Consider the following 22,473-nt stretch of genomic DNA (forward strand, 5'->3'; position numbering starts at 1 on the left):
AAAGGAGTTTTTCTGTTGTCCGTAAATAAAACATATTTGTGGAAGACGAAAATCGGCTGAATAACATTGCCATTTTGCATGTTTATCGTGATATATGTAACAGTCGATCGTTTAGTCAATACGCCCATCTTAGAAAATGCAAAGCGTGGAGCAGTTTTTGCGTTGCGCAATTGAGCCAGATTTGTGTAATTGATATTGTAAGATACAGATGACGTTATTTTTTTATATTTTATACAGACAACCCTATTCACTTGAGCCGAAAGAGCTTGTCCGGTCTGGAAAGAGACATTTACGTTATCATTTCGGTCCTGGACCAATTTTTGTTCTTTTCTATTTATTCCAGTTTGCTATTTATGCACATCTACATTGTCAATCAAGCGCAGGATCGGCTTCGGATTAAAAATTGTTTTTCTTAAAACATTTTTTGCCCTTTAACCACCCTGCCAAACTCGCCATCCGATTCCTTATTGCATCTAGCTTCAACCCTCCAAAACTCTGCACTAATTTCTGTCAGACCCTGTACAGTGTATTGTATTTTAATCGAGTTTACATTTCTTAAATTGAAACTTTTATTACATCGCCTAAAATGTTTTCGTCCATCTATCGCATGTCGTATTACAGTCGGCCGCGGAGTAGAGGTAAAACCGAAAGGCGCTCGCCAGAGCAGCCAAAGTCTATGATTCGCATGAGCTAACCGTATAGCATTTATATTCTCACTCATTCGTGCAAGTTCATGACAATTACAGTTGTAGACTGTGAAACTCAAAGCGAAGATGAAATTATTGACAGAATAATTGAAATTCAGAATGATTCAATGATTTAAATAAATATTGTCCTCAGCTTTTAACATGCGTCTATCATCTGATTTAATACCTTAAATAGAATAATTTTCTGAAAATTTACAGTTAAATGCCTACAATCCGGAGTTTCACTTGCATCGTGATTTCACAAAACCACATAATTGTTTTTTATTTAAGTGTTATAGAACAAATAAAATAGCTCAAACCCCAACGCCAAAATACGACACTTTAGGTGTCAAGCACTTTTCGGGAACAAGGTTACCTTCTTTAAGGAATGAAGTGAACTGTACTAAGTGTTTGTTCTTCGTTCAATTTAAGAGTCAAATATTACAATATAGTTTTGAATTTTTTACATTAACTTTTTTTGGTATAATGAATTTCATATGCATGGTTCAACTAAGCTTAACTTTTATTCGGCATTAAATGAATATTTTAGCAAAACTCTCTCCAAGCATAAATCTTGTGTAAGTACCTCCCTGTAGTTAACATATCGTAAATTGGAAGGTGAAATTAAAGTGAATAACAATAACAGATTGTTGTTTTATAACACTTTATTAAACAAAACAAACATAAAACGTTGTACCTAAATATATCATATATATTTATATATATAAATTACGCTAAACATTTTATACGGAAAGAACAAGACATATGTGCAATATCTAAAATTGTCTTTTATGGCTGGTATATGTATGTATTTTTTTTGACAACATCATGCCGCTACAGTTTAACACTTTCTAAAATCGTACTCAATACAAATAATAATTATAACAACAACATAATTACTATTATGGATAAATAAGAGTGCCCTCCTAATTCCCGTTCAACCACTCGAATTCAGATATGTGGATAATACCGATACCCTAGTTTAGATTTTGAGCAAACAAGAAATTATTTATTTATTGTACTTAGTTGAGATGTAAATGCACATTTGTAATTTACATGTATGCGAAAGCGAAACTTCCTCATTGCTCAATACATTTTGCATTTAAGAAACTATCAACACGTGATGAAGCAAGCAATATAAACACTAACTAAACAATACAAGAGAGTTCAAAATTACCAATTGGGGATAATACATACCACGTTAAATTATTTATTTACAATCTTACAACCAATGAATCCCGTTGTTCGAAAAAATTAGAAAGTAAATTGTCGAAATCTAAAAAGATTGCTACATGCAAAAGATCTAGGCTGCAATTTATGATATTTTCTTACATGATAAGAATATATTATTTTTGATGATTTAATTGAATTGTTAATCAGTAAAATTTGATTTTGGCAATAAATAACTGTTCAATACAATCTTATTTTGTAGTAAGGTAACGTTTCAACCGTCGATGTTGGCCAACTTCAGGTTAACCTTTTAATCACATATATCATAACAAGTTTTAACTGGTGTTAAATCGTCTTTGTTTTTAACTATCTATATGTTTTTATCATTCAAGATTGTAAAAAAAAATTAAATTTGCATCTTATTTTCTATAAAATTCCCCAATCTGTTTGATTAATTTTCAGTGTATTTTAATTTAGTTTTTATACTTCAATAAAAATCGAATAGATAAATCAATTCCAGAAACCTTTCGACAACAATCAACGGTATTACAAGTCTTTTTCTGTAAAAATTGTTCCGGACATATTATAGTCATCTGCGTATGAGGGATCCGAAGGTCATCCAGATAGATGAATTTAAAAGTCTTAATTATTCAAAAACCGTGGAACGTACACTAAACATCAATGTCAATTTTCTGGATTAGAGTCCACCATACGCAGTTGAAGAGTTATCTACTAATCCCGTTGTAACAACGCAAAACTGGGAAATCCGTATTGGAGTTTTTTATTTTCTACCGTAAAATGGTAATTTTAGACTCTCATTTATTGATTTGTATTGCTAATACACTTTTTCCAATATTTTACTGGTTCAAATTTAGATAGATCATTAAACATGTTTTACAAGTAGCAAATGCGTTTAATATAAGATACATTTATAAGATTTACCGATAAACAGTTTCACATTGTATTACAAAAGCGTATTACTCTTCACAATTACAGAATATAATTGCTTGTATTACGTCTCCAGCATTATTTTCAATGTCTAACTAAATCAATAAATAAAGCATTTTTGGAATTTTTAAATTCTATGCATTAATCAATAGGGTTTATTGTAAAATACAATTCCTAAAAGATATGCATCGGAGAAGATATGATGATCGCTTTTGAGTGGAAGAAGGGTTTTTTTTAATAGCAATAATTCGCAATTGTTGCCTTCCAAAGCAAAGCATCCTTTTAGCATATAGTATTATGTATATGATATCAAGTTGTACAATCTAGAATAATAATCTGAAACACTTTTATTGCCTATGTTATTATAATTCTAAGACTTTATTTGCATCCTAAAATGTTAAAAATTACCCTGAATATCTTCGCCAATATATAATTATAAGCTCGCAAATCTTTGAGCTTTTTATTTAATAAATAACTTTATTATATAATATCTATCTCACTTAAAGCGTTTTCTACAGTCTAATAATGCGATTGCCTCAGGTATATTCAAGATGATTTTCATTGCTCATAGTCAGGTTTTTTTATTGGACTTAAAGTAATATCACTTTTCTGTTTTTAAAATCCCTTTTGTAATCTTTTTATTGTTAATTTGTTCATACTGATAAATAATAAGCACTACCTACTATTTCAAGAATTATACTGAATACAATTACTACAACGTTTGCTTTTCCAAGATAACGTACAATTCTAATATTTGTAACCAATACATTTCTTGAAACTATAGGGTCTAATTTTCATTTGATCAGTGTTTTTTGATATTACTTCAAAACCGTTTCAAAACTCGACCGTTATAACTTTTCGTTCACAAACCAAGTGTGGTAAAAATAAGAAGTCCACTCAAAGAGTGGATAATACCTTATTTATATGTTTAACTTGTTTGTGACCCTGTTTACTGAAGGCTTGAAACCGTTAATTTTAATGATTGTGGTTCTCTATAATATTAAACTGCTAGCGTTTTATTTGACTAAAACTATAAAGAGACGTACTACCCTTTGCAAAATTGATAAAAATAAAAATTAAATACATTATATTAGTCTAACACTAAAATTTAATTAAAAATTAATCATTAGGTACCGTATTGTTTTTCAGATTTTTACTTTCAAAGATGAAAAAGTGTAAACAGAAATAGGGATTCGATGGTAATATCCAATTAATTATGTTTAAAATTTTGAAATCGATTCAGAAATGCAAAATTTATGAATTTTTAAAAATGCTATTACACTGAAGCGACTGTTTAGTCACTGTTTTAATCCCGTATCTTTGTTCCAAACAATAAATCCCAAACGCTCTGAAAGACTCAATTTGATAAGAATTCTTTTCTAGATCGTAAAGTCTAATAAAAAGGATAGCACATCCGTTTAAGTTTGAATTTCTTTAATTTTTTGTCTTTAAATATGATACTTAATAAAAAGCTAAAAGTGATTGCCAGATAAATATGTTGTAAGTATTTTATATGAGATAGCTAGACATAAGGCCTCTGCTAGGTCACTACTATGACTTAAGCGATCAAGTTTACCGACATTTGTTTTCGCGCTTTTAAAATATTGCACTAAATATTTTTCAGTTCTAGACTAGTGCGTCAGTTATTTATATTTCTATCACTACAATGTTTCGACTACCTCTAACAAACTCATTATCTAAATTAATATGTAGCGAAATAAACAGATTCGACATCTACCTAGATATGCATTATTTAATTAGACATAGCATGTATAGAAAAGACCATTCATCAAATACAATTAACTATAAATCAAACATTTTAATGTATAGATTCCAAGCTTTTATCTGAAAATTATCAGTTTAAGTTTTTTTTTATTAAAAATTATAAGCATCCAATTCAAAATGAATATTCTGCATCATTTTCACAGTTTTGAGTGATGTGAAACAAGTCACTTATGAGTATTGCTTTTCCATTATTTTCTGCCCTTTGGCAAACGGTTTGAAGTCACCGAATAAAATTTAAAAAAATCGTATGTTTGTCATATTTAAAATTGTAAACAGAGCAGTTAATCACACTATTATTTGAATGTACTGTTGATCTAATAAACATCAATTTATTTACATACGTATTTTGTAAAATAAACAAAATCAGTCACAGATCATCAAAATTTGGATCTAAGATCTAATTAAGTTTAGTTAGTTAATGACATTGGATGAATGACCTAATTTGGCTTCGTTCTATTAAAACCCTAACGATATTAAAAAATATATAATTAATGCCCACAGTTAACAAGCAGCAAACTTCCACCTTGAGTTAATCTCATAAAGCAACACGGTTTTCTCTTTGGTCTTTTTTCATAATAATGGAATGACTAACAATAAAATGTTAGTTGACATTATTTCTACAGTGTGGGCACATTTATGTAGTATGCGCTACAACCTCCATAACTTGTGAAANGTGCAAAAATACTTTTTCGTGTGTTTTAGGTTGTATGATACATAGATAGATGAAAGTTTTGCAAAAATACAATTCCTTGTTCTGAAAAACTTAATTTCTATTAAAACCCTAACGATATTAAAAAATATATAATTAATGCCCACAGTTAACAAGCAGCAAACTTCCACCTTGGGTTAATCTCATAAAGCAACACGGTTTTCTCTTTGGTCTTTTTTCGTAATAATGGAATGACTAACAATAAAATGTTAGTTAACATTATTTCTACAGTGTGGGCACATTTATGTAGTATGCGCTACAACCTCCATAACTTGTGAAAATGCTTCATTAATATCTTTATGCCCTTAAATCGTTCCAAGTTTTTTTTTTCAAAATGGGCTATCACAAAAACTTGCAATTATACAAAATGAGATTCTAGATATGTAAATCTCGAAGGAAGATTTTATGAACGACATTTTAATATTGTTTTAATCAAGTTTTTCTAGTCCTTTTGAGTAGACATAAAAATTGTTAATGAACCATTGCACAAATTAAGGACAATTATATTAAAAGTGTTTTCTTTTTTTCTAGTTGATTATTGAAGCAGAGAATTTTGAGCGCCACTACGTATACTGAAATGTGTTCACTTCCACAACAATATTTCTGAAATTCAGAATCGATAACTACAACAAAATATATATATATATATCTAAAAACATCAAAAACCAATGATCCACATTATAATTAGAACGTTACTACGACTGTTTAATCAAAAAAATTTGGCACATAATTTCCGTTTCAAATGCATCATTGAGTAGTTCATTTTTGTTTTGCTTTTTCTCGCGATTTATAGATATGATAAGACATTTATACATTAAAATTGCGTAGAAGACTAGAACACTTTAAAACAGTTATTAATCCTACGTGCGTGAATAAATAAAGTGCTTATACGAAATTAAAAATGAAAAATATTATAAAAACAATGTAAGATTTACCGATAAACAGTTTCACATTGTATTACAAAAGCGTATTACTCTTCACAATTACAGAATATAATTGCTTGTATTACGTCTCCAGCATTATTTTCAATGTCTAACTAAATCAATAAATAAAGCATTTTTGGAATTTTTAAATTCTATGCATTANTGAATAAATAAAGTGCTTATACGAAATTAAAAATGAAAAATATTATAAAAACAATGTTATATATATAATGTATCTGACTAGAACGTTATGAAAGACCACAGAGATTCGAATCTGTACAGGACACAACCTACATATCTTTCTTTCAATCGATCTCAAAAATAAATAACACTTATTTAAATACCTTTTCTATAATGCAGAATAGTTGCAACGTATTAGTTTTTCGAGGGATTCGTGTTTGTTGTTTACAGTCAAATTCAGGATTGCAGTCTAGTACAGAAATAATTATGTTAGCAACATGCAAGAGAACAAGAGAAAAATGATTCTGGAGTGTTTTGGTCGACCAATTTTAAGGTTCATAGAGATGCCAAAGCAATTTGATTTACATTCTTTCATGTTTTTCCAGACCAATAATTCCGTAATAATCGTTTTCTACATAGTTTCTCTTCTTTTTGCAGTCATTAACAAAAACTTAAAATTCTTATCTACCAAATATTAGAAGCTGTTCATAAAATACGTTCGTAAATAAGGGGGAGGGTGGGGTATCGTTTATAGTGACAAGACATGACGAGAGGAAGAGGCTCTAAGAAAATATGGTGATCACAATTCATCAATTTTATCTCAATTTTAGGCAGTTCTTAAAATTTTTCATTACGATAGAAACTCGTTCTCTTTCTTTCTATTAATCATAAGAAATCGTTTATAGGAGGGTGGGCTAGCTTTTGTGATGTAATATTTGTTAGGGTTAGTGCGACTAAGTGGGAAGGAGAGGTCCACAAAGGTGAAATTCTGAGTGACGTTTTTATGGATCTAGAAATGTTGACGATGCAACTATCCTGCCTTTAAAAAAGTGGATATTTCAAACTTTTGATATAAAAAGTGAAATGATTCTTTGCTGCTAAATTAGCAAGCAAAAAATTAAAGTGTTGTTGACAGCTGAAGTTACTATTACAGCAAATTACATAAAATCTTGTTATAAAACTAATATTTTTTCGCAGACGTTCTTTACAAACCCCATTATACTACCAGTATGTGAATTTACTTTTAATGTGAAACGTATCTCATTTATTAATAAATTTAGATCTGAAATTATCATTTCTGTATGACAAATTAAAAACATGAAAAACTATGAAACGTGGGAGCTAAACCACTAGGCTGTTTTGTGTATTATAGAATATCAGAAGTAAATCCGAGGATGTCATGAAGATAACAAAGAAAAATAGTCGATCAAAAGCAAATTATTTGAAATATCAGGATTTCTTTGTTCGTCATTTTGATGATGATTAACCCATCGTAAAATATAAAAAAAAGATTTTAACAAGGAGTTGAAGTCATATACATATACAACTTCATATCTAAGCCATTTCATTAAACACAAAATTTTGTTTAAAAGGATTTTTAGTATGGTTGAAAATTGAAAATTAAATTTACCTTTTAACTACTTGAATTTGTGAGAAATTAACTTCAGATCTTAATTTACTAACCACAAAATACTTTTTTTTATACTGTCTAGGCTATAGGAGTATAGTATCATTTTCTTTAATTAGATATTTCAATGTTTTATAAAAATTGTGTACTGTACAAAACGATGGTGTTAAATTACGTTATAATAATATCATTCAAGTGCAAAAATACTTTTTCGTGTGTTTTAGGTTGTATGATACATAGATAGATGAAAGTTTTGCAAAAATACAATTCCTTGTTCTGAAAAACTTAATACTGCTATTATTAACAGCAGAACAATACTACTTATTGGAAAATTCTTTTGGTATGTTCCTTTTTTCACATATTAACACTTATTCAGACTATTCTTCAGTGTATAGCTAGTTACATGTTAGTTGTTAGAGCGCTTTCGGCTACTCAGGGCAACAACACATAGGAATGCATACGAATAGTTCCCATTTTAACAATTGTAAGGGGCCAAATGTTGCCGTTAATTCACTTGTTTCTTATAACAGCAGTTGACCATGTTAGGAACTATTCGGCTTTAAATGCACCTATTTATCGGTGATTGTGAATTGGTTTGTTTCCCTTTAAACGCCGAAATTTACATTTATGAAAGTGTTAATATGCGAGCAAGTAATGTAATTAGAAAAAATTACAAATTGTTCAAATAATGTCAAATGTTATTATTTTGTTGGTATGCGGTAGGTTGAGTGAGATGAGCATTTCCGGTATACAAGATAGACAAGAGATGTCGGATATTTGGCACACTAAAAACTTTTTTAGAAGGTAAAGGATAGGCAAGAAAAATATCTATAACCACAGCCTTATTTTAGAACAACTTCCGGAAAGTATAATACATTATTATTATTGCAAATTTAGTCTAAACAATACACCTAAGTTTCGAAATTTTGGCACAGTAGGAAAAAATCTTTTAATTTTTAGATTATGAAGACATTTTAGTGTATTGCTAAGACCAAATACACATTTTTAACAATAGACATGGACCCATGTTGCTAAAAATTAAGCATAATTTTCATAAGACATCGGATTGAGTCAGAAACACGTACGATTTTTTATCCATGTTTACAACAATACTTCTTCCTGAAATAGCTACAAAGCTCCAGTCTTTCTTCAATTTGATCAATTACTTACTCGATTACTGTACCAAAACGGTTATAGTCAATTCGCTCGTTTGCGATAATACTATTAGTCAATTTCATTCATAATTATTTATAAGAGTATTTGCAAATGTTCCTACCACTTTAAAATTACAAAAATCAATAAAATACAATTATCGATTATTTACAAGCTTCACAATTTCAAAAAACACAGGATTTTCTGTTTAAAAAAATAAAACTGAAAAAATCTGTTAAGAGTCAAATCCGGTCTTATCGTGCGAGTCTAAAGGTTACCAACTATACGAATCAAATCAGAAAAAAACAAGAACTACAAAAATGTTATGTTCTTACAAAAAAATACACCTGAGTATTGGATGGTGAATTCCGACATTCTCTTTTTTTCTGAAAATATTGCTTTTGCTTGCAAATGCAAAAAACCATAAAATTGCTTTTTATTATTCATATTGTCAAAGTCACAAAGCGGACATCCACTATTAAAGTTTTTATGAACCACTAAAAATTAAAAATCTCATGCCGAAATTGTGTATGTTTGTCTTATTTATCTTGCGGATTTTATTTGGGGGATTAGATTAGCGGTAAACTTGAAAGTTTGTTGTTGACAAATCGTATGACCCGCACATTAACAGCGGTTTTGACTGTTTTATATCAGAACTGCTTCTGATCCTCAACAGAATTTTAAAATGCACGGACACGAATTTCAAATGTTTTTCTTCACCTTTTTTTATTATTTATGCTTACGATAAAAAACAAAATAATATCAACAATAAGATGAAGTGTGTTTTCCACGTAGTACAAAAAGTATTATTGAATTTTAAATTATTATCATGTCCCAATAATTAAGAGGTACATGAATAAACACTTATGAAGTAGAAAACTTAAGGACATATATCACAAAAGTAGATTTTTAGATATATCAATGAATTTACCCTATATCTATCACCAAGGAAATGTTTACGATAAAAAATTCCATTATCACTAATAGATGAATGTAAAAAAAATTTTCGACAATTTAAATAAAAATTTTTAGGTAACAAACTTATCACAACACAACTATCAGGGAGTAGGGGACGCGCCCTTCGATTAAATAATTACCATTATTGAAATCTTAAGATAAAAGTATGAATGACTTTTTAACTTCATGGAAAAGTGTAAAATTAATCGAAAAAGTTGTTTTTTTTCTTTTGATAATATATTTAAGTGTAAAGTATAGTTTAAAGTGTCATTACGAATTACGAGCTGTAAGATTAAAGGGAGTTCATTTGGGACCATCGCATTCACATTAAAACAAACAATTAATTTCGTACAGGTGCCCTATAATCTGCTTGTTTCCACAAATACATCCGTTTTCTGGCGTTTGTCCCTTACAGGACTATATCAATATCATAGCTTATGTGACGTAGACACAATTTTCAAACGCGCCCATAAAACCCACCCCTTAAGACAAGAATACCTTAAAAAAATTAGTGGATTTGCCTAGACATACCTCCTTCAGGAGGTTAAGAAGCTACACTGTTATGGAAATTAATTTTGTTTAAAAAATAATAAATAACCAATTGTACGAGACACTTTTGCAAAATATGATGTGGTGAATTCAGTAAGTTTGATTCAGTTCCAAAAGCAGCATATAATAATGAAATGAAATCAACCAAATACTTATCCTAATATGCATATGATTAAATGAATCTACTTTTACTTGATGGAAATTCGTTTTAAAATCAAAAATTAAAACACGACTTTACTGTCAAGTTAACATCCATTTTGCCACGTTGCCAAGTTGACAATAAAATTGTGGAAAGCGTTTTAATTTTTAAGTTTACTTATCCTAATATCACTCATTACAATTTAGAAGTTGTATGCATATTTTTCACTTTGTACTTTTCACGTTTAGTTTTACATAACTAAATATGTACATGCAGATTTTCTAGCAACCGATATTTGCTTTTCTTGAGTAAATAAAAACATTCAAAGCACGTGTTCGCCAGTTTTAAAAATGTGTTCTAACTGTGAATTACTGCAAAAAGATCGCATTTGACTTCATTTGCAAACACTCTTCGAATCTTACATGAATAAAAATAAATATAAAATAACAAGATCTAACTCACAAATAATAATAACGAATCGATATAACAATTCAGATAACAACAAAAAAAATATAATAACAGTAACAACAATTTTTCGTTTCCTTAAACTACGAAAGAAATCTAGACTGCTCAAGTCACTCTTACTTTTTTAATAATCATTAATTTATAACTGTTTGATTATTAGAGAAATATTTCTCTGAACACAAATATCGTGTATTCATACGTCATTGATGTCCCGTTATTTTTTTTTCTTCTATGAAGGACGTTTATAATTTCCACTACACTAAAATACATTCTAAAATGTACCGTATAACACGTACAATATACAGTGTTTAAAACACCTACGTAATGAATTAGTGGTAAACGTTTTAAATTCGATGAAAAACAAATATTAGTGAAACGTCAGAAATGGTCTTCTTTAATTTAGTAAATTCACGATTTTATATTGTTTAATTTAAATTTCATTTGTATATATATTTTGTAGTCAGAGAACTATCACCCCTGATTGAGAAACAAATTTTGAACAGTCCCAGATATTTTAAATTACACGAATTAATTGATTTATCTGTATATGAAAACATATAAATTTTCATAATTCCTAATGGGTATTAAAACATGATTTAATAATAATAATCGTCGAAAAGTCAACAGCTTATCTTTGGTTTTGTTCCCTTTTAACCAATCTTAATAATTATTCAATTAATGCGACATATATTGTCCACGTTATGACGATTCTTTTTTTTTTTTTTTTAATAGATAAGGTAATTATTATTTGCTTGATTGATGATGAAGTTTCTGTATATCAGACATATTTCTCAGGGGAAAGACGGTTGGCAACTAATGTATTGGGGCCTTGACGATGTGATTCGGAGCGATGAAGTGATACCCCGGCATCGGTAAACCAGCTGTTTCCATTGTTATTCTGTATTAAAATAAAATAAATAATCATTAGCAATTTAAATATCAATATGATTAAAACCAATCTATGGCTCCGCCTTAGAACATTTGTAATTTCCACATTTTTTATCCGAAAATATTGTGTATGTTATTGATTACCTGTAGTAGATATTTCTGACTATTACACATTTTAATTATGTAATAAACAATTTCTATCTAACTGTAACAATTCATACTCTCCATCATTAATGATCATAATTTCACTCATAATGAAGATTAAGAAGTGATTGTTAACATACACTAATGTATTTTCAGATATGCTCCACTTCCGAGTGACACATTAAATACCATCAACTACTTACTTGCTTCATTACATTAAGTCTTAAAAATGCTGATCATGAAAAATGATATTTACATTTTCAGTACCTACCCAGTCTAAAGCGAAACCATAGACTACCTTGTCAGTAAGTGTTTCCTGTTCTTTAAATTTCTTACCTGATACTGACAAAGATAAAATAATGAGTATGAACATTTGCATATTAAGACTGCATGAAATTTAAACCGACTGTAGTATTTTACAAATAAAATGAAACTTAAAATACTAATCATCTTTGTATTTTTGGTAAAAATGTAATTTAAATAACGAAAGTTAATCACACCATGGTACCCGCTGAATGAAATAAAAAACAACTAATAAATAAAAATTGCAAATGGTATGATGCATTAGGTCTTGAAGGTAGGTGATTGACGAAAGGAAAAGGATATTTATACATAATTTTGACCATCACCCAGGATTATTATTGCAATAGGAACAGTACCAAAAATACAATGATGGATGCATTTGACAGCAGGAATATAGGATTTCATTAAAAAGCTTGTTCTTTTTTTTAAGGTTACCTGACACTTTCACTTGCCCCATTTGATAATAATTTACAAGGACATTTATTGATCTCCACATCAATGCTATATTTATTTGGGGATTAACACAAAAAAAAAGTAACACTAAAAAAAATACATCAAAATATTCAGGTATTAGTTTAAATTACTAACAATAATCCTTACGACCTAGTCGTTTCGGGGCCACTGTCAAACGCGCAGTTAAAAGGAAAATAATGGATGGTCAAGCTTACCATAGGATCCCAGGAATGTCTTCTTGCCGGAAAAGTATGAAAAGGCACTGGGCTGTTAAAGTAGCAGGCTGGGAATTTATGAGCTCACAAACCACATCATATCTTGAATGCTTTTCATTTTATTTACACAATGTGATAGAATTGCACCTGTTCTTATAGAACTATAATACTTCCCATTTTATGTTACAAATAAAAGACAGAGTAGGGATGGCTTTTGCGAATAATTTTCTTATTTTTCAAAAAAAAAAAAAAAGTGTTCAAAGAATACAGAAAACGACCACATGAAGAAATAAGAAATTTGGAATTCCGTTTATTTAGAAATACTGTGTAAGGAAATTTTCACATAAGACTGATTAGTTTACTAATCATAGATTTATTATTAACTTAATATTTCTTTATGGATTTCGATTTTACGTAAATTAGACAGCGATACTTGCAAATAGTTACTGCAAAAGTTAATTCCAATGATAACTGTCTTTATTGGATAGAATTTTTAGAAACCTCCTAGAAATAGATAAAAATGAAACACTTGGTGAGATCTAACATGAAGAAGCCGATTAATAGCTAACGGAAAGGGAGCTGGATGGTTTTCTCTGGAGATAACAAATCGTATTATACTTATTGAGCACGTCGAAAGGAAGTTATTGTAGAAAATTGTAGATAAATATTCCACTATGAAAATCAATACAGATGCAGCCGTGAAAATGGTATTATTAGGGAAAACCAATTCAATATCGAAAGAATTAGGCAGAAGTGCAAAAATGGTAAATAAAGACGTGAATACCTTATAAGAGGTACATGAGCATAAATAACAATAGGTAGTGATGGGAAAATCTGAATTATTTCAAAAACCGGATAGTGACTGTATTCCTATGATTGTTGATATAATTAGTAAAAAAGTTCGTTGTTCCTACTACGAAATATGAAATCTTTTATACCACCATACTACACAACAGTAACATCTGTAAGATATTATACTAGAAACTACATGTCGCGGGAAAAATTTAAATTATAAAAGTAGTGTGAAACTCCTAATTCACTACGGTTTTTTCTTCTAAAGAAAAATGCAAATTCTGTTGGAACTGTATGGCGTTCTGGCATCGAAGCGCCATCCACGTCTGACGTTTCATTCAAAAGATCATGGCGGTTAGCCACCATGAACCTTTGTTCATTTTGATTACATGCCTTTCGAAATACCTTAATTTAAGCACCCATTGAAAAAACAATGTCAAAGGTATTAAAAGTAAAAGTGATAAAAAAGGGGCGATTTTTTACTACCTGAAGAACATTTTGGCAATACAGGAAGTTAAATTACAGCATTAAAAAAAAACACTTTCAATATTTGTAGAGATATAGTAATGTAGGTCGAAGCAGAGTAATCAAACGGCGTAAGATGAATTAATTTTAATTCGGATTATCCCAACACTAATAAATAAAATATATTAAATAAAAATATNGTTTATTTTAAAAATCCTACATGTATGTGTATTTATGTATCTAATTATTTCAAACTACTATATAAAGGGTGATTAATAGGTACAATTTAAACCACACTTACTATAATGCATATACCTATTCATCCTACAAATATTTTTTGTAAGCAACAGTCTTCTTAGTATACTACTAAATATTATGTTGTAAATTTAACACTCTCGTTTGTGCCAAAAGTATTTTCCATTTTTTATTATATATTGTTCAACAATTCAACAGTTCTATAACGGGACAATAGTTGTCATTTCGTGTATATCGAATAAGAATGTAAAACTATAAAAAAAAATGAATAACTATTTACCATTCTACGTAAAGTTAGCGGAATGATATAAAAAAAAATAAAAAAATGATGATTACTCATATAGAACATAATAAATTGTAAAAATAATTTATACACGTGTATATTTGAATCCTCTTTGCCTTGATTTATGATAAACGACTGAGAAATTTACAAAGCACTTTTACTGTTTGAAAATTATCATCTTTTATAAATGCAACGACTATTTAAATATAATTAAATCTAACGGCATGCACGTCTCAATTACATAAAAATTATAGGAAGTAAAAAAAATCATGCATAAAATAATAAAACTAAACTATTAATCAAACATATTGTTTACCTGACGTTATTTTATGGTGATCGAAAAATTAAAGTAACAATTATCTAAGATTATGAAAATAAGTTCATAAAATACTAAATTGCTCGCATCATTGTCAACAAACGAAAGATACTACACTTTGAAAAATTTGTAGTTTTTTAGAATCTAGCATTAAATAAAAATACATGACCTCAATTTTGATAAAAATTATGTACACTTTTTTGTAATAACTGTTGTGGGATAGACACACATATTTAAGAAATTTATTTTATTTATTAAAGGAGTGAAAACAGTTAGAGGAGGTGATGATCATGTAGAACAGTAAACAGTAATTTGTAGGTGAGACGACGTGGTGAATCAGGAAGTGGAGGTGAAAATTGAAAATGGTAATTGTATACATGTGGAAACTGTCAATCGAAGAAGGAAATGAGAATAGAGGGTAGAGACAGCGGAGCGCTGGATACGTGGAGGATGAAGGTAAAAATGGTAATTTGAGAAAAAACTCCCAACCCATGCCATACTAATTGGTGAGGTGAGTTTTCTCTTTTTGGTAAAGTTAAAGAAACAATAACTCCATTTTTTCACCTCCTGCTTTTCAAAGTTGCCACCTCAACCAACAAATATTTATTTAGTGTTCTACAAAGTCATCCCCCCTTCCATCCATTTTCCACCTCTACCACGCGACGGTCCATAATTGTAATCTATCCCTTTAGTCGTTTTTAGTTGCGTCTTCCGAATTATTAAACGCTTCTCCAAATGATTCGACATTCTTAAAATTCTTAAGATATTTCTATTCTGGTCATTCCCGGGTCATATCATTCGAAACTATTGCAATTACAGTAATGGTAACGTCTCGATTTTTGAACAAAATCATAATAAAAATAAATCTCATCTATGTCGTATAAAAAATGTCATATTTAATGTTAAAAACATTTGAGAAATTAGGATTTATGTCTGATAATAATAAAATGAATCTCAAAAAGCACCTCACGGTAACGTTTATCATAAACCAATCTTCTTAAGAAAAAGGAATATTTCACTGGAGTTACAACTGCCTTTCGTTAATGCATAATAATATGCACACGCATTCCTCAATATAATATTATTAATAGCATAATTGCGTAATAAAACAAATACAAGTGTAAAATATGCAGAAAGTTGCACGTGCTTTGATGAAAGCATGTTGAAAATAAATCCGACCGTACGTAAAAAGATTAGTAAGAGAAGATATGGTTTGTTTTGCTCTATAACATTTTTTTTTAATAAGGATTATACTTGTTGCGTTCGTTCTTGATTTTGGAACCTTCAGAAGGCCCCGGTCCAGAGGAGCCAGGGGATCGCAGGCGGGGAGCGTAGCTCTTGTGGGTGCGATGGACGCCGGTTGTCTGTACGGGTGGTGTGCCAGTCTGCGCGCCCAACAACTCGGTCAGGCCGCCCAATGCACTCAGACTGGTGAGTGCATTGAGCGCGCCCGGTTTCGAAAGCAATTGGGCGAGCGGGATAGCACTGGCCAAAGGATTGGATGCGGCTACGGCTGCGGCGGTCGCCGTCGGGCCTTGGCCCGAACTACTACCGCCGGCTCCGCCACCGCCGCCGCCGCCGGCACTACCGGGAGAGTTTTGGGCCTCAAGGTTGGCTTTCTGCAGCTCAACACTAAGGAAAAAAAGAGAGAGAGAATAGGAGGAGTGTACAAAGTGTCATGTGAGTATAGGGTTCGATGGATTTGGATTTACCTGCATGTGAAATATCGAAGGGAAATGCTCGTGACTGTTCTTCTTGTTAATTAGAACGTTAATTTATTTAATTGAAGGCCGACCTTTATTTACAATGCGGTAAACATAAATTAAAGTATGCATTTATATATAGAGGGTGTCCAGGACAAGCGTTGGGATATTAAAAGCAAATAAGAAAAACGCAAGTGTTTTATCAAAATCAATTATAACACATGAAAATAAGGAGATCCTCATAAAATTTAAAGTATTAAATATGAACAGTTGGGTACTTATAAAACATCTTTAAAATTATTATGGACTTCAACAAAAGAGTGAATGACGTTTAAATTGTTTTACTAATTCGTAATTGCCTTTTACATGACATTCATGCCGTAAGAGTTGTAGCAAGTAAAATGGGAATCGAATGCCCCCGACTGTTGATTTCATCATCATAAGTTCGTCAGTCCTGGTCCAGACTGGTTGAACACGCACCTCCACTCTTTCCTATTCTGAGCTAATCTTCGCATTTCCCTCAAACTAGACCAACCCATATCCTTAACTATTTGCGAACACTAATCTAATCTAAGTAGTGTCCGACCGAAACTGGTTTTTACGACCGAAACCGAAACCAAATTTCGGCAACGGTCTCAGTTTCGGCCGAAACCGAAACCGAAACTTCCTTATAAGGATCATGTTTTGAGAGAAAAATAAAGAAAACGTTATTATAATCAGTCAGTTTTATTTTTTATCTTTAAATCACATAGCTCTGCAGTCTTTGACATTTTTACTTATTGATAATAATCAAATCAAAATCAACATAACAACCCCTCATTTAAGGAAATACTTTAATTGCGCCTTAAAAATACTTAAAATAGGTAAGATGTTTATTTGAGTAAGTATAGTAGACTAGACTCATTTTTCTTTTGAAGATTATTCATGCTTTTTTTTATATAATCATCATCATAAGGTCATCAGTCTTTAGACTGGTTGGACACGTACCTCCACTCTTTCCTATCCTGAGCTAAACTTCGCATTTCCGTAAAACTAAAACAGCCCACATCCTTAACTATTTGCGAAGAGTAATCTAATCTAGGTCTACCTCTACCCCTCCTAACTCCTGTTTCTGCCTCTAATACGTCTCTGACTAGACCTTCATGCCTGAGAAGGTGTCCTACCAACCTATCTCGCCTATTTTTTATTGACTTCCATAGAGTCCTCTGTTCTCCTATTCTTTCCAATACCTCTTCATTTCTAACCTTTTCTACCCACGATATCCTCATCATCTGCCTATAACACCACATTTCGAACGCTTCTAACCTTTTCTTTTCCGCCGCTCCCACTGTCCATGTTTCACACCCGTACAACGCCGTGCTCCAAACATACACCTTTAACAACCTTTTTCGAATTTCTAAATTAACGGTTCGCGAGTATAGAAGTGACTTCTTTTTATTAAAGGCGACACGACCCTGCGCTATCCTCTGCTTTATATCCCTACTACTCCTTCCATCCTCACTTATCTGACTTCCTAAAATCAGCCACTTCTTCTAATTTTTCGTCTCCTATCTTTATATTCGCTCTTTCCCTACTTTTTCTTCTCTGGCATATCAGTATTTTAGTTTTACTTTTATTTATTTTTATACAGTACTGATCTGTCAGTACCGCTTCCATTTTATTTAAAGCTATCTTTATATTCGCTCTTTGTACAAACCAAGCATCACTCTTCTATCTTTGTTTTCTCTACTGTTACCCGTAAAGCTAGAATGGCCTCCGGCGTTCCTTTATTTCTTATAAACCCAAATTGCTCTTCTCCTAATAGTTCTTCCGCGCTTTTTTCCATCCTCCTCTCTACAATTCTAGTTAAGATTTTTGACGCATGAGAAGTTAAGCTAATTTTTCTAAATGTCTCACACCTATCCGCGCCTCTCTTTTTAATAAAATAATAATAATCATATCTGATTCGATAATTTTTTTACAACTACGAGAGGGAATAACTACTTTAGGTTAGGGAAACATTATTTACATTATACGTTTTGATTTAACAATACACAGTTCCTGTCTAAGGATAATGTCTTAATTAGACCTCTAGATTTTTAAGTACGTTTATTTAATTTCTATCTCAGAAATATGTAGAGACCCTAGATACATAACTTTCTTTCCGTCTCTACCGCCATTTCCTAATTTAAGGCCGTCATTTTGGTTTTGTAACTATCGCACGCTTTAGACAAATTGATAGAAACCTCAGAAAAAAATAACTCCTCCTTTGCTATCGCTCAGTCGGGTAAAATGAAATAAAAAGGTAAAAGTACGAATGGAATAGATATATAAACAAAACGAAGTTGCTTAACTCACAACCTTTGTAAACGGCTTAAGTTGAAAACATTGTCATAGAATTAAGAAAGAAAAAGATAATTTCAGAATAGATGAGCAAATAGCTTTAAGTTTAGCTTCTAATTTCTGATATTGAAAGAAACAATTACTGGTAATTAGTAAAACAATTTGAACGTTATGGGATATATGTTAAATACTAGAAACAAAAGCAGAAAGCATTGGATTCGGTTGTTTCTTTTTGTTTATCTAACATATTAATAATAATACAGCTCGTATAGGTATCTACATAAAAATGTGATATAAAACGTAGCAGGTGTTTCAATTTACCTTTAAATACTATCAGTTCTGGATAGATTTTAATTGATACATTTAAGTAGTTTAGCAACTAGAACTTCTGTTGTTCACTGAATTATTTTGACAGTGCTTATAAAGTAGAAAAATATTAAAGACAAAATGAAGGTAATGATTAACAGAAATTAAAATACGAAAAACGAAATGAGGGGTCCTTAAAATTTTAATAGTTGCAAGAGTTAAGCTGAAATAGTTTCTTACCTCATATAAAGAAAATTTATTTAAATAAGAAAGAAAGAAAAAGAGAAAAACATGGAGAAGTACTTTTTAAAATAGGAAACATTGAAACAGTATCTAACTTTCTTTACGAACTACGCTACATATAAACAAACAATATTTTGTTTTAAAGATGAAGAAATATTAAGGAGGCTGACACTAGAGGTACACCGGATAATGATTTTGTCGTATATATGACTAACTAGCCTAAACATACGATCTCCAACCTCTTGTCCTACCTGTTTTAAAATTTCCGCCTGTATCCCATCTATATAATAAGGCACCAGGCTTATTACTCTTTACTGTTTTAATGCTAAATCACTCTTCTCTCATTATGGAGTATCCTAGCTCACTTAATATCTCTACAGTATTTTCCTTCTCTAATACATCTCCTAGCATACACACTCCTACAATGTTTATAAAAACTAATTGTGACAAAATGATACTGATAATTTATTGTAATAGTTCGGTCATATTGATGTATTCTTGTTCACGAAAACATAAACATATGAATGTTATTCGACCCTTAACCTTCTTATAAATAATACGTACACGTAAAAAAGGAAACACAACAACTATATAGAAATAAAAAGTAATTTAGTATAGTAATCAATAAATAATACAAATTAGGACAAATAACCTATCCCAATACAATCTTAATTAGCAATTTTTATTGGATAGGTTTTTAATTATACTCTTTAAATTATTACCACTGGTATTTGTTTCTTCATTTCTCTCTCTAGTAGAACTACCCGGCACTATATTATTTATTCGATACCCCGCCGAATCCTAAAGTGTCGAATCCTTCAGGTATTCGATCCAAACCGGGTACCCCGTCCATCTCTAATTGACACTATAGGATTCTTTATTTGCACTCACTGGTGAATATTAGTGAACAGTATTTTCCATGAATATCTTACTTTTAAAGTTTCATCGAAATTTCTGTTAATTTACTATGGTGTCAACCTCCTTAAAAGTGATTTGTAATCACCAAGTGAAAATGAAATCGCACTGTACAAAAATTCGGTCACATGCGATCGGTAAGTAACTCTATCATTTCATTTTTGCTTCCCATACCTCTACTAGAAAAGTTAAACGAATCAAACACAACCCATCACCTATTTAACGCTTGATACAATACTAAAGAAAGTTAAAAAAATACTCTAATATATTCCCAAGCTTAGTAGACCACCAATTCTGTTATTTTACGTGCCAGTAACAGCTTATACATGACGATACTCATTAGCAATTTTTATTACAATGTTTATTACCTAATTTTGTCTTTGTAGTGTATATATATACCAGTGTCTCCATATTTACTTTATTTACAAAATATTTTCTAATGATTCCATTAAATTATTTTCATTCCCAATAACAAATTCAAACGACTGATATATGCAACAATAAGATAATCAAATCATTAATTTTAATAAGTTGTTGCATTTAATATGAAAATTGCAATGAAATTTTGAAGTACCGTTTCCTTTTTTTTTATTTTTACAACTAGGCACATTATATAACTTTTACTTCTTTTGCAAAAGATAAGAATGTCACTATTAAATAAAAATAGGTAGGAATAGTAAAGAATTACGAAGGAGAAAAGTGGGATACGTCATCGTCTTAGTTTAGAAGCAATTAAGATATGTAACTAGATAATTAATAGGAAGATTGTACAATTCAAAAGAAAGGAAAATTAACTGGACTACACCCAGGAATAATAAATATATAAGTAAAATACCTTCATTAATTGATGTCAAAAAAAAAAAATATTTTTATATAAAGGGACGAAAAATTTGTTTTATGAAACATTTCGTTGGACACCCTGTTAAACAATATTTCATGTTTGGACGTATACATTTAGATTATATTTTTCAATTATTTGGTACTTACCTCATGTTGATCAGATATTGTGCAAGAGCCACGGAGTCTGGATTTCCAGAAATCGTAATGGTACGGTCAGTTGACCCATTTTCACGATCGTCGCAGTTAGATATGCGGATCATAGCACCAGAAATTTGACGAATTTCAGCGATTTTTGTGCCACCTTTGCCAATAATGCATCCTATTAACTCATTGGGCACTGTCATCTCGTGAGTTTGGGTATTGGTATTTTGCTGGTTACGAGATGTGGAAGTGCGAAGTTGAGAACCAGCCAAAGCAGCAAGGGCTAGATAAAACATACATTTTGTGTTATTATGTGCTACAAAAGATGTTCCGTAAACAGTGGATAACTTTCAAGAACGCACGAGGAGCCAAGACCATCAGAAAATTGTGTTTCTGGTTTTGTAAATATTCCATACTCTTCTAGTAATATTGCTAGAAGAGTTTGGAATGAAAATAAATAAAAATAAAACAAAAATATTAGTGTGTACAAAAGGTGAATGTAAGGTTAGAGCTAATATAAAAATTGCAGACTGAATACTAAAAGTCGCTAATTTTCGAAAACTGTGATGTTAAAGATGGAAAAAGTGGGAGGAATATACAACAAAGAATAGCGTAGGGCAGAATCGCTTTTAAAAAAAAAAAAAAAAAAATAATAATAACTTTTGTGCTCCTCAACGATTAATTTAGAAATTAGAAACAGATTATTAAGTGCATGTTTGGAATAAAGCTTTGGTGAAACTTGGGCAACGGATGCTGTCAACAAAAAATGAGATGTTTTAGGTGAACGATGAAAATGCCATTGACAGAAAAGGCTAGAA

The 22,473-nt window shown here is 30.7% G+C and overlaps 1 protein-coding gene and 1 long non-coding RNA gene across 9 annotated transcripts in view; both read right to left on the bottom strand.

Annotated features, from left to right (window-relative positions):
* Positions 1-2,655: 2,655 nt before the first annotated feature.
* LOC112906021 lies at positions 2,656-6,223 on the bottom strand. The gene is made up of 2 exons (XR_003232128.1): positions 5,562-6,223; positions 2,656-5,244 (listed from the first exon to the last, which is right to left on the bottom strand). It is a non-coding gene; the product is annotated as an uncharacterized LOC112906021 (long non-coding RNA).
* Positions 6,224-11,782: 5,559 nt separating this feature from the next.
* LOC108741239 (poly(rC)-binding protein 3) overlaps positions 11,783-22,473 on the bottom strand; it is a 225,937-nt gene continuing 215,246 nt past the window's right edge. For 7 of the 8 annotated variants that reach the window (XM_025979562.1, XM_025979564.1, XM_025979566.1 and 4 more), the window contains one exon: positions 11,783-11,969. In XM_025979562.1, coding sequence (XP_025835347.1) covers positions 11,885-11,969 — 85 coding nt within the window. In that variant the 3' untranslated portion in view covers positions 11,783-11,884. Of the gene's footprint in view, positions 11,970-14,534; positions 14,839-22,473 lie in introns of those variants that run through there. The other variant, XM_025979567.1, reaches the window with a different exon arrangement.

The sequence above is a fragment of the Agrilus planipennis genome, unplaced genomic scaffold (assembly GCF_000699045.2).
Source record: "Agrilus planipennis isolate EAB-ADULT unplaced genomic scaffold, Apla_2.0 scaffold298, whole genome shotgun sequence".
NCBI classification, from domain to species: domain Eukaryota; kingdom Metazoa; phylum Arthropoda; class Insecta; order Coleoptera; family Buprestidae; genus Agrilus; species Agrilus planipennis.